Source organism: Platalea leucorodia, assembly GCF_965183815.1.
Source record: "Platalea leucorodia genome assembly, chromosome: 7".
Classification (NCBI taxonomy): domain Eukaryota; kingdom Metazoa; phylum Chordata; class Aves; order Pelecaniformes; family Threskiornithidae; genus Platalea; species Platalea leucorodia.
The window spans coordinates 27,300,280-27,318,399 of record NC_138829.1 but is presented as its reverse complement, the minus strand read 5'-3'; the positions used below and the strand labels follow the sequence as shown (position 1 = coordinate 27,318,399).

The following is an 18,120-nucleotide window of genomic DNA, read 5'->3' as shown; positions in this document are numbered from 1 at the left end:
GTTGAAAAAGAAGATACTGTTGTAACTGAAAGGATGGATAATACTGAAAAATTAATTGCTGCTACTAAAACAAGATAGGAGAGGGAAAGAAAAAAAGAAAGAATCTGAAAATCAGAGAGAGTAAAAGTCCAGAAATATAAATCATAAAAATGATATTCTAACAGAAAGGGTTCCAGGTAGTATTTTTACCAGACCATCATGGTTCTTTCCAAATACATTTAGCAAAACTAACAATTAAGCCTGTACAAAAATAGTCTGAGGATACATGTTTTGTAAAAAACAAACAAACAAAAACAACAAAAAAAATGAAAATAGGGATGACACTAGGACTAGCAGAATTAAATACTATGCTGAGGAATGAGATGGAGTTAAGAAAAAAGGAATCTGAACAAGAAAAAGATACTACTAAATCTGTAGAAGGTGCAGAAAATTATGAAATCAATTTAGAAATCATGCAAGATAAATTTGAGGAAGGACAGCTTGGCGTTTTGGAAAAAATACTGCTGCAGAATCCAGCGAAAACAAGGAAATTGACAAGATCACAGTAGGGCAGATAGAGTTCATGTCCCAAAAAGCAAGCAAAACCAGGCAAATATTGTGTGATAAATACCCAAATTTACCGAACCCATTGATTACGTTCCAACAATTTTATTTGAAGTTAAAACAAGATGTTAAGCAACCCGTAGAGCATCTCTGTAAGGGAAGCAAACTGATGCAGCTGCACCAGCAATTTGAAAAGATTCAGCATGAAATCACAGCTTACTCATGTAAAGACAATGTTATGCGGAGGAAACAAGCGATGGCGTCTGTACAAAAGGGGCACAATTTGGACATTGGGCAGGAAAAATGTATGGAAAAAAGGAACGTTCTTCTAGAGCTGCCAGAGCTTTTGTCTGCTTAACAAGTCAGTGTGCAGCCCAAACCGCAGCTAAAGGTACTAGACTAATGCTTCACTCACAGTGATTTAGCAAGAACAAAATATGCTTGCTTTGAGGAAAAAAATTACAATAGACACAACACTGTCTCCTTCTGGTGATTTAAAATCATAGAGCTATTAACTCACAGTAGTTAATGCCTGATTTCTGATATTCTGAGGGTCTGATAATACAGATTGAATTAATATAACGGTAACAGTTTAAGAGCCAGTTACTCTTCCTGACTTTTGACTATCAGACTATTTGTGATGGGTATCTTTGGCCAGCAGTGGCTTGAAGCAGAGAATTAAAAATTAATCAATTTGTAAATGGTATTTTTTTTTCGACATGGGTAAGCAAGGTGTGGGGGTTTTGAAAGCAGGATTTTATTTGCTTCAGGAAACTTACTCTAAGTCACTGAAACTGAGGCAGCTAAGTGCCTTCAGTCATACTTCTGCATGAACATGCCTGTGGTTTCTTGTAATTTGCAGTGAAGTTTGTTATCTTGTGGGAAGTTGTTAATCCTTCATCCTACATGGCATTTTTAATTGTTCTTTTTGTAAAGCTTTTCCCACTTGTAATTGGATATAATGTAAGAAAGAGACATACTAATCCTGAACAGGGAATCTATAGGCTAACTATCAAAACCAAGCATATTTTTTCCTGAATGTTGATTTTAACTACTTTACTACATCACCAGTTTTGCTTAAAGCTCTATACTCCAAACTCTGTTCTGAGACCATTATTTAAACCAGTATTTCTTAAATCATACATCTGTAGCACATTTTTACTCTGATGTAGCACTCCAGTGTTAGGCTTTAAGTTGAAGAAAATAAAAACAACCCAACAAAATCTCTATTGAGGTTAATATCTTATAAAAGTGTGTGTCTGTGTCTAAGTTGAATCCTCTGAAAATAAGCATGATTTCCCTTCATGATTATTTGCAGGACTAGGCAGCAGAAGAAAGCTACTAGAAGAAACACCAGAGAAGGAATATGAAATGAATGCAGCTGTAGACAGTGAATGCGGCAGTGACCAACATTCAAAAGCAATAGCGATTCCTCCAGTAAATTCTGAAGAAAAAATGGACAGTTCAGTAGTTGACTCTCCATTTGATGTCAAAAAGCCTTTCTCAGATGCTATCCAGAACTACGTTCCAAGTAACGGTAAGTGTTAACTGTCTTAATTTTAAGGAAAATAAATTTGCAATCTTAGAAAAAAAATTTAATTGGAATTATATTAAGTTGACAATTGCAATGTAAAACCTTTTTTTTTTTTTCCCCCTTATGAACAAACCAGGAGGCTGGATATATCAGATACTTCTGTGCTTGAATGCTCTTGAGATCAGGGAATCGATAAAATCTGCATTTTCAGCAGTGACAAGTATTATCAAAAAGGTAAGAATTTTTTATGTGATGTTGTTGACATTAGTGCAAAATTAAGCCAGTTATTGGTTATGTTCTGCAATGAAGCTCCTAAAAAAAGAAAGAAAGACAAAACAGATCCTTAGAAAGAAAGACAAAACAGATCCTTTTAAAGAAACCCTCTGCAGTCCCCTTGCTTCTGGGGGTACCTGATGCTAAATGAGATAGAGATAAAACAAGAAAATGTCAGGTTAGCTGCTGTTCATCTGGCTCTGTTATTTGCACTGCAGAATCGGATGAATTTAGTGTGGGTTTTTTTGTTGTTGTTGTTGTTGTTTGGTTTTTTTTACACAACAGCCAGGAAATACCTCAGTGGTGAAAATATCAGCATTTAGGGCTTGTTTGTTTGTTTCTTTTTAAACGAAACTTACAGCTCCCTCTAGGTCCTGTGACAGTACTGATTAAATTTGCTTGGACTTGGAAAGTTTGGGTTAGGATGAGTAAAATAATCAGAATACTTCCGTTGTTTTTAAAAAGTAATTTCAAAGCCTTGATTCCCAAATATCCCCATACTTCATAATTGCATAAGAAATACTTCTCTAAGCAAATATATAAAATACAAAATGGGATTATGATTGCTATGGGGATGTCTTAAATATCAAAAAGTAGTGACAGAGTGAAGGTTGACCTTACTGGACATAACTGCACAAGAAACAATGCTGCCAGAGGAATGCGAGAAAAGGTAGATGGTGTTGCACTGTCCCCTCTACACAGAAGAGTAGTATCAGGTAAAGTGGTATATGGTAAACTGCACTAATTTCGGTACTTTGGTTTAACTTTGTTTAGATTGGGTAACTGAAGGTTAAGAACCACATAAATTTGTTCCTGATTTCCAGTGCACTTAAATAGATTCTGGCTAAATTGCAGCCTAGAAGAAAACGGAAGGGCTTTGCTTTTTTTTCTCATGAAGAAGACTGGATTCCAATGCTCACTGATAGTTCACTGCTATGGCCAAACTCATTCTTTTATTGTTTGATACAGCTAAAAAAGCTGCTTCCACCTTCTACCTGTCAGGGTCTCTTAGGTGGTACCAGTTCCACAGGCAAGTCACTCACCTCGCATTGTGAAAACTGAGTTAGCATACGTTAAAAAAAAAAAAAAAAGTGTAGTTAGGTACACGGAAAAAAATATAATACAGAACTAGAATTAGTCCTAGCGAACGAGATAAAGAACCCATTGCCGTGCGGCGCTGCAGCTACCCGCTTCTCCCATCTTCCCTGACACTTGCGCACCGGCAGCCCCAGGACCATCAATTTTTAACAAAAAAGCCTCAGCTGCAGAGCCCTGGTCCCGGTGCCGCGGGACGCCTCCGGCGCAGAGGGCGGCCCCGGCCCCGGCCCCGGCCCCGGCCCCGGCGGCAGCCGCCTTGCGCAAGAGCGGAGGCCGCGGCCGCCGGGCCACCTGTCGCCCTCCCCCGCCCGGCAAATGTCAGCGCCGGCTCCCTCCTCGGGGCGGCGGGCGGCGAGGTGGCGCGTCCCCCGGCTCCAGCCGGGCCCTCCCCGAGGAGCCCAGCCCGGGCCGGTTTATTTTTGGGAAGAGCGCCGCGGCAGGGCTGCCGATGGAGAGAGCGGGCGCCAAGGGGGAGGTGAGTTTCCCGGCGAGTAACCCGGAGGAGCAACAGGAGGGGGTTCGCGGCCAGCGGGGCCGCGCCAGTACCGGCGGCCGGGGGGGCGGCGGCGGGCGCACGCTGAGGGGAGCCGCCGGTCCTTCCCGCCCGCGGGCCTGATGCGGAGGGGAGGCTCTGCCGGGAGAGGTGCCGGAGACCTGCGGCGCCCTGGGCCCGCTGCACCGCCCGGCCCAGAGCCGCCGGGTGCCCCCCGCGCTGGGAGGGCGCGGAGAGGGGGCCCCGGCGCTGCACCCGCCCCTCGGCCCCGCAACTCGGAGCCGCGTCCGGAGGCAGCCCCGCTCTGCGCCGAGGCGGGGCGGTCAGGCCCGGGGCCCGCCGCCGCGCTCCCACCTCCCCCGGCAGTGGTATCTCCCGCTCCGTCCCCCCGGCGGTGGTGTTGCGCCCCCACTCCTGCCGCGGTGGTACAGCCCGCCGCCGCCCCCCTCGGGCTCCCCCGGCTGCTCCCACCTGTGCCCGCGCTGTTCCGGCCCCCCCCCCGCCCGCGGCAGCAGTGGTTCCCCCCCCCCCCCCGGGCAGTGGTACAGGCCGGTTGTCAGGCGGCGGGCCGGAAGGGGCCGCGCGGCGCTGGGCCGGCGCCGCCGCTGCCCGCGGTAAGATGGCTGCCGGCGGCCGCGGGGATGCTTTGGACGTCGCCACCGCCAGCCTGTGGCTGGGCCTGCGGGAGAGCGCGCAGCGCTACTGCGGGCTGGCCTTGGAGGGGGCGCGCAGGGTGAGTGCGGGACCCGCCTCCGCCCGGGGCCGGCTCCGGCGGACCCCCGCGAGGGCCGCGGTCCTGTTGCCGCGGCGTTGGGGGAAACGGCGCTGCCGGCGGTGGCGAGGGTCTCGGGTCTGAGAGAAACGGCCCCGCACCGGAGCGCACGGCGTCGAGCCGGGCTGTGCCTGGCCGGCGTGCGGCGGGGCCCGGCAGCCTGCCCGGAGCCGGGAGGGGGGCCCGGGGGCGACCCCGGGGGGCCCGGGACCCCGGGGGGACCCCGAGCCCGGCGGGCCCTGCTGAGGCTGGCCGTTCTTTCGAGAGTAACAGCGGTCTCGGAAAGCCGAAGCAGCGAAGGGAGGGCGCCCTGATTCCGCACACAGGCGCGCCCACCCGGCTTGGCTTGAGGTGGGGGTCGTCTGGCCGTTCTGTTCAGGAAATCGAGACGAAGGCTTTCCTGCGCGGTAACGCGTTCTTGGACACGCGCCGCACGTAGCAAACGTGAGCGACGTTGGGCAGGTTATATTTTTGAGAAAATAGCGATACCCGTTTACCAATAAAATGCGGGTGTATTTAAATGTTTTAAAACGTGTTAAATCATTGACTCTGTTCAGTACGTTATTTTAGCATGAAGTTGGTTCAGCAGGTTTTTCTAGAAGACAAATCTTTTACAGGTAATTAATAAAATACTTATTAGTATTGATTCTTCTAACAGTGAAATGTGTAGACAATTCAAAGGAGAATTTACCATAATTGATAGGTCTAGAAGGAAAAGTTTTCAGGGCTTTATCTAGCTGTCATCATATCTTGTTGGAACTTTTCTTATTTTTTTCTTCACTTGGTAAATGTGTAATTTAAAAATCAAAGGCTTCTATTAACCATTTTTGTAGAGTTTTGGAAAAAAAAAAGATGTACAAGCCTGTTGCAAGCCTTAGAAGGAAACTAAGTCAACAAGTTGTGTTTATTTCTGTTGAAAATATTAGCCTCTTTGCTTTAGTTGAAGCTTTTTACTTTATTTTTCAGGCTGTGGCTTCACTGCCTGAAGATATGAGACCTGGTCCTGATCTGTATGGTTTCCCCTGGGAAATAGTCATTTGCGCTGGCATTGTTGGAGCCTTTACAATTCTCTTGTTCCTGTATAGAAGTTATCAATCAGTAAGTGTTCAAATTACATGCAGATACGTAGAGTGCATTAATGGTTTTAACTGAATGGTTTGAATTGAAATTGTTGTTCTATTCAAGATGTATAATGCTTCAGAGTTTTAAATCTGTTGTGATTGAATTTAGAATCCCTCTGAAAGTGAAGTTGAGTAGACTGTTTTGTCAAGACAGTAAGTGTTCGTGTGTGTACTGAGCGACTGTTGTCATTAGAGGAAGCTCAATGAAACTCGCTGTAATAAGGCTTCCTTTTTACTTCTCTTCTTAATTTCTGCACCAGACTTTCAAAGTCAGCCCTTAAATTATTTTCACAATATATAGAGGTCTTCCCTAGAGCATACGTATTGCTATGAGTATTGATAGCTCTGCGACTGCCCTGGCTATAGCCAGGCCAGTTCAGGTCTTTCAAGGCAATTGTAAGCAAAAGGAATCCAGATGGATCCCATCAAGGGAGGCATTTTAAAACTCTTTGGACAGTGACCTTGATTCTGTTTATTGGAACACTGAACCAATTTTACTGTGCACTGTTTGTGAACACTAAGCTGATGACTTTGAGAAATGCAGTACTGAAACTTTTTAATGCACAAATCAGGTTATATTTTTGAGGTAAGGATTGTCTTCTATTGTGAATAAGTAAGGATATGAATAATAACAACTGCCTACCATACTCTCCCTACTGATGAAATGGGGCTGGTGTCCATAATTCACTAATCTAAATTTCTCCCCATTTTTTCATTCTCTTAAATAAACAGAATGTGATTTTGGTGGTAGGTGTAATGATGCTCATGTTTGAAGGTAGGTTGCATAGCAGTTTAGTTTTTCAGATACGAGCAACTGCATTTTTAGGGTTCTAATATCAACTTAGATCTGGAAAAATGCTGCCTTATTGTGCATCAGCGATTCAGATTGTCTGGAAGGGGATCTGTATTTGTATAAGTTAATGTATCTATAATTTGGGTCATTCCTTCTGTTTTCTAGCAGCATCCCTCTAGGTGGTATGAAGGAGGTTTCAGCTCAAATCAGTCAAGCAGCAGCTCTACTATTGTTTTCCTCCTGCACATGCCACTAAGGGATTAGATATTACAGAAGTTATTGATAGCTTTTTCAGTCATCCGTAATTAGAACCGCTCTGACTGCTCTTTGAAGAATTAATGGTTACTTAATTAAAAATAATGGGGTTTGGTTTTGGTTTTTTGAGGGGGATGATCGGATAAGGTGTGCTTATGACTTTCTTCCCCTTTTTCTATTACTTGGACTCCTTGGGCATCCCATGGCTTTAAATGAGGAGGAAACAGGGAAGACCTGAGGGACTCATTGTATGTTAGGCACGTGATCCAGGCCCAGCCTTGAGAGGAATGCTGTGTTGTAAAGTTTTTGTGGGTTCAGCCAAGTTCTGCTTCTCTTGTCCAGGCCATTTGTGACAGACTTTGTCCCGCAGTTTGTTAGATTTTGATTCTAGGGCACTAGACTCCACAAGGCAGCTGCTGGTTTGGCGCTTCCCACTGAGTTGCATCTGGGCGGGATGCCCATCAAGTAGTGCCCTTACTGCAGCTCTAACTGTTACGTATTATAATGTGTGGGTTTTTTTTCCTCGTAGGAAGTTAAGTCTGAGCTGGCACATGGAGCTTCTCCCTCCCTCCCTCCCTCCCCTTTCCTACTCTTTTGGCTGTGCATGTCCACTGCCACTTTGTGTTGGCGGTCATGGTTATATGATGACTATACAGAGGTGTGTTATAAAAGTGATTCAGGTGAAAACTAACCTCCTTTCCCCTCTTCTCTCTGTTTAATTAGAGTGGGAGAAGGACAGGGCAAACACACAGCCATGGAGGGCATAAGAGCAGAGGATGTAACTGCCCATTTTTAACAGCAGCCTGTATTTATATTCCTTCTTTTAAGTTCCATGGTTAAACTGATCGTGGAACTGCAGCTTAAAAGATTAGTTTTCAGATACTATGCAAGAGTAATTGATCAGACATTTTCAGTATTTATTCTTTTTATTTCAGGTTAGAAGTCGACTTTATGTAGGTAAGCTTATTTTTCATACTGTTTCTTTGGAGTATGACTTTTATTCTTTTTTACTCTTATTCTTTTTTTTTTTTTCCCCTCCTAATTATTTGGATGTTGCAGCACTTAATTGTCTGTCTCTTTTTTAGGAAGGGAAAAACAGCTTGCCAATAAAATTGCTGAACTACTTGAAGAGAAATGCAAAATTCTTGAAAAACTCAGCCTTTGCAAAAAAGAGGTAATGGTCCTTGTTTATTGCTTTCAGATGTGTCGCAGAAATGGGCTCAATTTATCAACTATTTAAAGTATTAAACTTATCTAAAAATAAGATGTTTAAAACCTTTTAAAGTGATTCTTCAAATGCTTTTTCCTGTCAGTGCAATTAAGATGTTAGCAAGTTCAGCCTTTAACTCTTAACATGATATATTTCACTGGAAGCAACTTTCAAATGTCTTTGTTTTATGCCACTGGGATAATCATCTAGGGCTAAGGCTTTCCTGATTTCCAGCAAGGTGCATTTGTGAATATTTGGGTGGTGGCTATGTTTCAGACTAGAGCATCATAAATTAATGCTATTATTTAAGCAATTCTTTGCATACATTCTGACATAAAGTATTTCCTTTTCAGTTTGAAGATTTAGAATTGTCTCTGAAGGATGATAACATTATGAAAGAATCAACAGACACATCTTTTTTTGAGGTAAAAAGATAAATGGAAGTTGTTATTTCTACAATTTAATGCACTGTATCAGGAAAATGCTGCCCATATTAAAAAAAAAAAAAAAAAAAAAAAAAAAAAAAAAACCACCAAACAAAAAAACGCAAAAAAACCCACACCGAAAAACAACAACAAAAACCCCAAAGCAAACCCCAAAAAACCTTAATTGTTTTAATTGAAAGCATTGTTATTTTAGTCCTGAGTTACTGAAAATGACACAGAAGCGAGGCATTTAAGTTAAGAGAAGTTTTTGTAACAATTGCATTTAAAATTATTGATACTAGAGCAAATGGCATATTAGACAGTATTTAATTTTTTAAAAAGTAAATTCTTCCTGTTTCTAGGGGGGGGGAGAGAGAGAGAGAGAGGGAGTAGTGCGTGAAATATTTTTTTCTCACATCTGATTTAATTCAAATATATTTTATAGGCTGCTGGAGCATAGTCGTAAACAAAAATTACCACTACATTGTTTATATCCCCCAAACTGAGAATATATTTGTAAAAGAGTTCCAAAAAAGTGAATCAAATACTTGACGGGCTCTATAAAATTTATGTAACAAAAAAGCGAATAGGTGTATATCATTCTGCACCTCAGATCCGATACAGCTAATCGTTACAGGTTTTGTTAATATGCAGGAGTCTCTAGAGTACTTTGAGATTTATCCTTGATATGGTGAAATTTGTTAAATGTATTTTGCAGTCATATTTAAAACATACTTGTGTTCATATGTAATTAATGTCAAATGTTTTATGTTAATTGTCAAAACAACTTGATTTAGGAAATGCATGAAAAACTGAACAAGTCAAACTTGGAACTCAAGCAAGAAATAGAGAATCTAGAAAAAGAACTGGAAGAAGAAAAATCTAAGCAATCAGAAAATGATAACTTGGTAAGAATAAATAGAATCTTGTCTTTATTACTATTCACTAAAACAAAAAAAAAAATCCCACAAAAAATTTTCTATGGAGAAGACAAACTATTCTCTTTGGGTTTTTTGAAACAAAAACTACATTTCCCATTTTATCTCCCCTCATACTCCCTGTATGTAGCATATTAGAAAAATGACACCCATAAAGGAAAATACTCAAAAGAAGAAAAGCTGTTTTCGCTGATTCAGCTGTAGAACCTTCTCAGTTGGAAAATTAAAATAACTTTATTAATTGCCTAGACCTTTTCAGTCAAATATGTGGAAGAAGCTATATGACAACTAATAATTTTCAGGTGGCTGAAATTCAGAAGAGAGTGGAGTCTTTAGAGGATGAAGCAAAATCTATCCAGTCACAAATTGATGAGGTATGTCCAATCTTCATGGTTTCTGTTTTCAAATCTTTGCAATTTCTCTGTTCTCCATGTAGTTACTCTTTTAATTTTTTTTCTGTTAAGGGTGCAGAAATAATATGCTGTGTAAACCAAAAGACTTTGTAAGGCTTAGTACTTTTGTGTGACTTGATTTAGTAACTTCGAATTTCATATATTGATTGCCATTTATTGGGAAGTACAGTTACCTTGTCGTTTATTTGCCTTCTTACTCCACAATGATATATAGTGTTGCAAAACTACAATCAGCAAAAACTGTTGAAATTCTAGGGAATGTGAGAGTACATATGTAGCACAGCTAGAAAACCTAGGAATAAGTCCGATGATACCGTCATGACCCCACTTATATCTTCACCTATACCGTTGAAACAAAACACTTTTTTATTTCACTTAGGCCAAGTCCACCCTAAAAGTATATGAGATTAATACAGAGAGACTCAAGACTTCCATTCAAGATGCAGTAGATGAAAACTGCCATCTCCAGGAAAGTGAGAAACAGGTAGGTTTTTCCTAGTTATCCTTAGAAATACTGTATTTTCTTATACTCTGTAAATATGATTTCTCCAAGGAGCTCACCCTCAACGTGTTAATACCCCTTGCGTCTTCTAGTAAATGGAATGAGGACGAGGATATAGCTTTAAAATGATTTTATGTTGGAATATCTTTGTCTGAAATAGTCCTGTTTTAAAAGAAATTTAATAATTGGAGTTTGTGGAGAAACGTGCATAGAGTTCCGCGAGAGAGTATGTGGTAACACAAGACTAATAAGAATTTTGCTGAGACCTGGAGGAAAGCAGAAAGATTTCAGCAAGTCCACAGCTAGGATCCTTTACAGAGGCAGAGAGAAAATGCATACACTTGATCCAGAAAACAAATGAAATTAAGAAATTGCAGAGTACGCAAAAGACAGGTAAAAAACTTATTGTAGTACAACTATAGATGAATTCATGGAAAGTCGGGTAAGTAATATGAAGGGACAGAAAAGACTGTTACTTCCCAAATTTTAGCTGTTCATTTTTCTCAGTGCTGTAGCCATATCCCAAAGAATGCTGATTATTTTAAAATGTTCAGCATATGCAATAGTTGTCCTGTGCAATAACTACTTTTACAATTAAATTATTCTATTTTTTTTTCTAACAAAAAGATATTCTTTCTGCACATTAAATGTCCTATGGAATGTTTTAGGGTTGTTTATTTGTTTTAGTGGATATGTGTTTCTTTTCCTGTCTGAATGATGATCTCTTTGTTGTCTGAATAGTAACCTGATAGATACCTTGGGGTGGGGGGGTGGGGAGTAGAAGTACAGGCCTGTTGGTTTTTAGCATTCTTATAAAAAGCTGGGGAGTGCTTTAGTCCTCTCTATCAAAACATTGTGTATATCAGACTTAACTGATTCAGAAAAAAGAAAGGTTACTGGAAGTAGAAAATTTTCTGCAGGAGGAATATTTCGGTTCTGCCCAACTCTTATCAGTAAAACTTCATATTTTTCTCCAATTTTAGAAGGAGTACATGTTTGTGACTACAAAAAAAAAAAAGGAAGACAATTTTATTAGATGCTGTGAGTGGAGGAACAGTATATTTGGGTGCTGTCACTGTGAGATGAAGTTGCTTGAGAATTGTTTTCTTTCAACAGTCTTTTTTGTCTAATCTATACATGCTTTTTGTTTCTGTGAGGAGGAAGAGTCTGATCTCGGTGCTTTATTTCAAATGTGACAGTATACTTGTGTACAGCTTCTCAAATTTATTACATAAAGTTTTAATAGAGAGGGATTTTTTTTTTTCCTCTGGTAATTTCTTGGGTTCAAACAGAAATAATCCAATTATTTGTGTGTGTGTGTGTGTGAGAAGAATCTTTTTCTTTCCTTTTATTAAAAAATAGTATCTGGGGTAAGATAATAATAAGCGGTGACAATTACTCTACATTTTATAGGGAATCATTTTATATCAAGCAAAACCAGGAAAAAAAATCGGTAAAAACAACTCCCGGGATGTAATTAACTTGCCACGTTCCCAGATGAAAATAGGGTTTTTTGCATTCCTTCCAGATAAGATAACCTGGGTAAAGTAGTTCCTTAACCACATTATTTAGGATGAATTACTGCACTTTGTTGTTAACTGAGCTTTGTTGCAGTTTTTAGTAATTTGAGAACATTTGTGTATATTGTATTTTGCTATGCTTTTTAGAAGATAAATAACCTAATAGGAGTTGATGGAACCTGATAAGGAAAGAAGAGAAAGTATCTACTTTGCTTATTTGTATTCTCTTTTATGAGGTTGTTGTAAGCATGTGAGTTAGTTTGCTATATTAGAATATCCATATCCCTTTTTTATTTTTCTTTCTTACTTTTTTTTTAAAGATGGAATTTCACTTATGCTCAAAAGGTAACAAAGGTGTTATTTGTTCACAGAAACTAGAGTACTTTCTTCCTCTGTCCATTTGCACTAATCGGTCATAATCTTCTGGCACATCATAGCTTAAACATTATAACAGATGTGCTGTCTCAGAGTTATGATGTGTCAGAGAGAGGATTGGGCCTTTTAGTTTGAACAAGGGAACTGTTAATGAACTCCAGACTTTCTATGCTTTGGTTTTTGCAGGAACATTAGAAATATATATTGCTTTAGCTTATTGCAAATCCTTGCTATTTCTCATTATTGTAATTCTTACAGGTATATAAAATTATGTCAATTTATTTTCTCTTTGGCTTCATGAAGAAGGAGTCTCTTAAGTTCAGCTTCCCTTTAAGGATGACATTTAATGATAAAAGTAGTTGCCTGTGTACGTCTTCTGAGCAGTATTAGCATAAAGAGTATTTTTGTTTTATCTGTAATACATAGTTTGCATGATGCTGCAAATTCATACATGGCTTTTACTGCTTGAAAGGTGTAGTTCCATGCCAAGTGAGGTTCATCCAATTCTAGTCATATACCTTCTGTTTTGTGCCTTCTAGTTTATCTTTGATAAGTAGTGCTCGCTTGTCTATTTGCATGGCAGTTCCCCTGTTTAACTACCATTTTCTGGTTTTTAGTATAACTGGCTGTTATGTTCTTGTTGCTCAACCTAGTTACTCCTTTCTGTACATTAACTGCTTTTACATTGGTTGCCTGTTGTGCAACTTTAAGCAATATTCTTTTGACAGACACTAAGACTTTTTTTTTTACCATACCCCATGTTTTGTAATGCGTGTTTTGTCTTAACAGAAATTTGAATCAGTTCAATTTCATTCTCACAATATGAAGGCGTGGTTTAATTAGTTAATATCTTGCAGTGGTTATTTTTAATGAACTGGTGCTTAAGTGTACTAATCCCTTTACTGCTGTAAAGTATTTTTGTGAAATGAGGTTTTACTAGGGGATGTCTGTAAAATGTAACCTTGGAATCTACCTGTCTTTTTAGTTAACCATAGTTAATTACTAAGATACATACTAGTAGGTGCTGATTACATCCAGTTGCTGTGACTTTCGTTAACAGGGAAGCTTTTTTAAAATAAAATTGAAAAATTACTTTTAGAGGTATGGAGGAGAGTAGGAGAAATAATATAGTTTTGCAAGTCACGTGAATCTAAACAGCTGTCTAAAAAGCTTCCTGGTTTTCCTTACCTCACCAACCTCTTCTAGGTTGAAAAGACACGGGTGCAATTTCGGAAGTGTGTATGCATATCGAGGAATGAGTGTTCTCTCCATCCATTTCCCAATGTTTGTAGCTGTTACACAAATTGTCACTATTTTATATGCATTGTTATTGTCACATCAGGGTTTTTGAACTGAGTGGAATATTAACTGAACTGTTCTTATAAATGTTTAAAAATATCCTAACAACTAATTACAATGGAGAGCTATTGCAGCTAAAGCAATTGGACAATAACATAGAAGTCTTATTTTTCAGCTCTCGAGGTTTAACCGTCTTGTAGTCTTTCTCTGTTAATTCTTACTGATGAGTGAGAGGTTAAAATTCTGTTTATGTATAGATAATACACATAACAGGCTCAAGTGCTATACATCCTTGATTCTTGGTTGTAATACAAAATCATTCTAATCTGGTATTTCCCTTTTTAGCTTTTACAAGAAGCTGAAGGATGGGGTGAACGATTTAGCGAACTAAATGAACAAACTAAGATGTCTGAATCGTCTAAAGCAGATATAGAAGAAGTATTGAAAAACAAAGAGAGTCAAGTCAAGGTAAATTATGACAGCTAGCATTGAATCAAATTATTCACACTGATGCTAGTCGTTGAGTTCCAAGAAAGTCTAACAACCTCTTCTTGTCTTAATATGCATTAAGCTGTTCTGGGTTTTTGTTTGCTGTCTCCATCCTCTAATGTCTTGTTTCCTGCTAAGCAAAAAAGGTTGCTTAGCAGCACAATGGAGCAGTCTGATAGCCTTGGAAGCCAGCACGTTAAATAAGGAAAAACTCTTTTAGCTCTGATAAGAGTATTTGCATTTTTTTTAATTTGGAGCATGGGAGTTGGGAGTGTATTCTTACACGAGCGTACCTTATACACAAACCCTGCTAAAAGCATGCATACTTGGCTATCTGAAAAGTCTTCACAAGGGTACACCTGTTGACCTGCAGATATATGTTGTAATAGAAAAAGTATCAGACATCTGGAATCCTATATATGGGGCTCACTTAATCTACTAAGGGAACTAAATAAAGGACAGAAATCCTGAAGAAGTAACTGTAATGGTAACTACATTCTCATTGCTTGTATTTATTTTACTGTTTGTGTTTTGTGTGGGCTTTTTCTTAGTCGCTGACACAATACTTACTGAAGATGAAAGACTGGAGTTCAGCAATAAGAGAAGATGATGATGCTGAAGATAATCACTGGGACACGGATATAAAGGGTGAAACGGAGAATGGAGAGCATTTAGGTATGGTTTGTGTAGCTTCTCATCTTAAATATTAATTTAATAGATGTTTTAGAAATACAGCTTCAGGAAAGTCGAAAGATCAGCTTTGTAGAAGTTGGGTTTTCAAAACTCACCCAATGTTGTTTATGTTGGACAGTTAACTGATGCTTGGATGTTTCTGGAATAAGAGCCTATGCTACTATTGAGCAGTGTGTGGATATAGCTAAAGCATATCATAGAGCAATGTAAAGACTCGGTGCTCAGTCTCTTGCAGAATGGCTTTAGCCTATGTTAGTATTAAGTAGTGATTCTGAAACATTTTTAGGTGGAAACCTTGCTTTCATTTCTTCCTGAAGCTCCTCCCAGCAGTAGCACTGTGGGTCCTTAGAGCCTAATTTCTGCTTATGCAGGTGTTCCTTGTTGCAGGCAGTATGGTAGCAACTGGAATCCGATGGGCGTAGATGTGGGTCCCCTCAAAACAGCAGCACAGAAGAGCCTTTCTTCCTCCTTTTTCTTGCTGCAGCTTCTTTTTATGCTGGTGCTGATTATACCACAGGGCACAGCCCAGTGAATCTTACAGTGTGTGTATTCAGTATCTCACTTTTAACATGAGCATTCCGAGTCTGATCGATTGGCAAACAAAGCACTAGAATATAGGCATCCCCCCACTTCCCCCCCCTGCAATATGCTATGCCTATCACAGTATGTTGGGGATTGCTTTTTTATAAAAACAAAATAAAGTAATAGTAGCAAGCTCTGTCACAAGCCTTTTTGTGCTTTTTATGTAATGTATTATTCTATTCTGTCAATCAGATGATCAGCAAAAACGAACTGTGAAGAAATTGATCTATGCTGCAAAGGTGTGTGATTTTAAGAAACTTGTGGATGGAAGGGGGGAAACTAGAGGGAATACATGCAATTTTTATGATAAGTTTAATTGCATATAGATATCAGTATCACAGAGTTCAGCATCTTTTAATGTTTAGATATTCTTCATGCAAACAGTTTCTGGTAATCTTAAAATCTTGTTTTTTGTTTTTGTTTGTTTGTTTTGGGTTTTTTGTTTGTTTTTTAATTTTGATTGTAGTTAAATGCTTGCTTAAAGACCCTGGAAACGGAAAGAGATCAAATGTATTCAAAACTGTCTGATGAAAATAAAGTTAAAGGAGAACTTACAGGTAATTAAACATTGTTTTGCCTTTAAGATGAATAAGATGCTGCTTTTGTAAAATGGTTTTGCAGGCTGTAAGTATTACTTCTAGTAAAAACTGAATTAACTTTGCATTAATAGCTCTACTTGATTTTTAAATAGCTCTACTTGATTTTTAAATAGCTCTACTTGATTTTTAAATAGCTCTACTTGATTTTTAAATAGCTCTACTTGATTTTTAAAATGCCTGTTTGAGTTTAAGTTGCTTAGCTAGTTTAAATATTTTATTTTAGAGGTAAGGCAATTGAAGTGTAGTGATGTATAATGGTTGCTAAAGCACCATTTGCAAATTTTGTTGTACTCTGTTGGAGCGTTCTGTAACTGTTAAGTTATAGAATCTTAAAATACATGGGCAAAGTGATGTTAATAAGTAAATAATCCCTTCTTTACATAATTTCTGGACATGAAACAGTGGAGTTGTAATCTAAATTTTAAAACCATCTGTTAAAAAGGGTAGCTTAATTGTAATTAGTTTGTAATGGGTGCAAACTCAATACCTCTTAAAATCCAAAATACTGCATTTAGACAATTGAAACTAAAAGCATCTTGCTCTGTTTTTTTCCTTTGTTGTGTAGGACATACTGAATTAAACCTTATGAAATGAAAAAACTGCCACTTTAATTCAAATTAAAGCCTGTAATTAGCTATTGCTTTCATAGATAGCAGCCAGCAGACTAGTTATCACATTTGAATGTACTGTGCTTTGTTATTTGGGTGATGAAATGCTCTGTAAAACTGTATTTTTCAGTTTTTGATAGTCCTTTAAACTGACTCTTTGTGCTAGTGTGTGTTCCAAATTGATTGTAACTCTGTCCCATAAAGATATTCATACTTACTTGAAACTTTCTTTGTTTCTTGAAGAGAGGCATAGGAATAGTAAATAGGAAAAGAAACATGACTGATTTTAATTTGGAAAGATAAAGTAGTTTGACAAATATCCCTTCAGGCTACTCAGCAAGATCTTGTCTGAGTAAATCTGCAAGAGTATACGATGGTACTGATTTTACTCCTTTAGTAGAATATTTACAATAATAAAAGCCCTAAATGAAAATTTATATTGTGAATTACAAAACTGCGTTGTTGTCAAAGAAGCTATACAATTTGGAGCAAAGGCTAGATATACAATCAGAGCTGCGCTTTGTGGCAGGTAGAGAGGATATTTGCTGGCTTCCTATCAAAAGAAGCAATACTGCTTCTCAATTTGTGTGATTCATTGAAATATATTAACATATTATTGCTTATATTATTAAATCAACATAGGATCAAAGGTTTTTGCAGACTTCATTTTAATTTTGTAAATTGTGCATTGTCCCAATATAATTATCTCTAAATTTGACAGAACGCATAGAAAACCTTCAAAGTGAACAAGCTTCCTTGCAGTCTGAAAATGAACGTTTTGAAACTGAGGTTCAAAAGCTTCAGCAGAAACTTAAAGTAATGACTGAGCTTTATCAAGAAAATGAAATGAAACTACACAGGTGCTGGTTCCTCTTTTTATGTTCAATTCTTACTGTTTCATTTGAAGGTGATGCTTTGATTTGGGGGGGCTGAAAATTATTGAAAATTTGAATACTGCTTTCTAGAGTTTTCTGAATTGTGAAGACCCTGTTTCTGAATTTGTGAAGACACCTTCACGTACATTTGTGATCACAGTAATTTTATAGAAATTGTTTCCATGAAAGTAGTGGTATATTATTTTAGGATTTTCACAAGCAAGTACAGAAACAAAGGTAAAACAAGAAGTAACACATTTTTAGTCTATGAAATAATGTGGGTAAAGTTGGAAAGCTTGTTTGTTTTGCTTTGTTTTGTTTTTAATTAAGATATGATGTAATATAGCTATCAGTGTTGCTGAAAGATAATCAGTAGCTGCTTTAACTGTGAGGTATATTGTATGTAGTAAAGAGAGCTGGTAATGTCAGCAGAGAAGTGTTGCTATATATAAAACTAAGCTTAGAGTTAAAACATGGACAAGCTAACTATTATCAGTAAGCAACATAGAACCCCTGTGAATCAGGGTTTCCCCACCAAGACAGACAGAATATGAGGGCTGTACTATCGGCCTCACAGTCAGGGTGATAGTAGGGATTGTGACTTACTGATTGAAATCAGAACTGTGCTACAGGCTAGAAATAAAGTTGATTGGGATGGGATTGGGCATGTAGTAACCTTCAGAAGTGTGTGTGTATGGATGGGGCAGGGA

At 38.8% G+C, this 18,120-nt stretch overlaps 1 protein-coding gene across 3 annotated transcripts in view; it reads left to right on the top strand.

The window, feature by feature from the left end:
* The window catches only part of MIA2 (MIA SH3 domain ER export factor 2), a 34,408-nt gene that overhangs the window by 1,945 nt on the left and 14,343 nt on the right, over positions 1 to 18,120 (top strand). Inside the window, exons 2-15 of one of the 3 annotated variants that reach the window (XM_082317937.1) lie at positions 1,862 to 2,080; positions 2,214 to 2,311; positions 5,680 to 5,811; positions 7,818 to 7,839; positions 7,968 to 8,056; positions 8,446 to 8,517; positions 9,315 to 9,425; positions 9,758 to 9,829; positions 10,248 to 10,352; positions 13,910 to 14,032; positions 14,605 to 14,728; positions 15,521 to 15,567; positions 15,795 to 15,885; positions 17,257 to 17,395. In XM_082317937.1, the coding sequence (XP_082174063.1) occupies positions 1,915 to 2,080; positions 2,214 to 2,311; positions 5,680 to 5,811; positions 7,818 to 7,839; positions 7,968 to 8,056; positions 8,446 to 8,517; positions 9,315 to 9,425; positions 9,758 to 9,829; positions 10,248 to 10,352; positions 13,910 to 14,032; positions 14,605 to 14,728; positions 15,521 to 15,567; positions 15,795 to 15,885; positions 17,257 to 17,395 (1,391 nt within the window). In that variant the 5' untranslated portion in view covers positions 1,862 to 1,914. Of the gene's footprint in view, positions 1 to 1,861; positions 2,081 to 2,213; positions 2,312 to 3,751; positions 3,924 to 4,528; positions 4,675 to 5,679; positions 5,812 to 7,817; positions 7,840 to 7,967; positions 8,057 to 8,445; positions 8,518 to 9,314; positions 9,426 to 9,757; positions 9,830 to 10,247; positions 10,353 to 13,909; positions 14,033 to 14,604; positions 14,729 to 15,520; positions 15,568 to 15,794; positions 15,886 to 17,256; positions 17,396 to 18,120 lie in introns of those variants that run through there. The other 2 variants (XM_082317936.1, XM_082317935.1) reach the window with 2 other exon arrangements.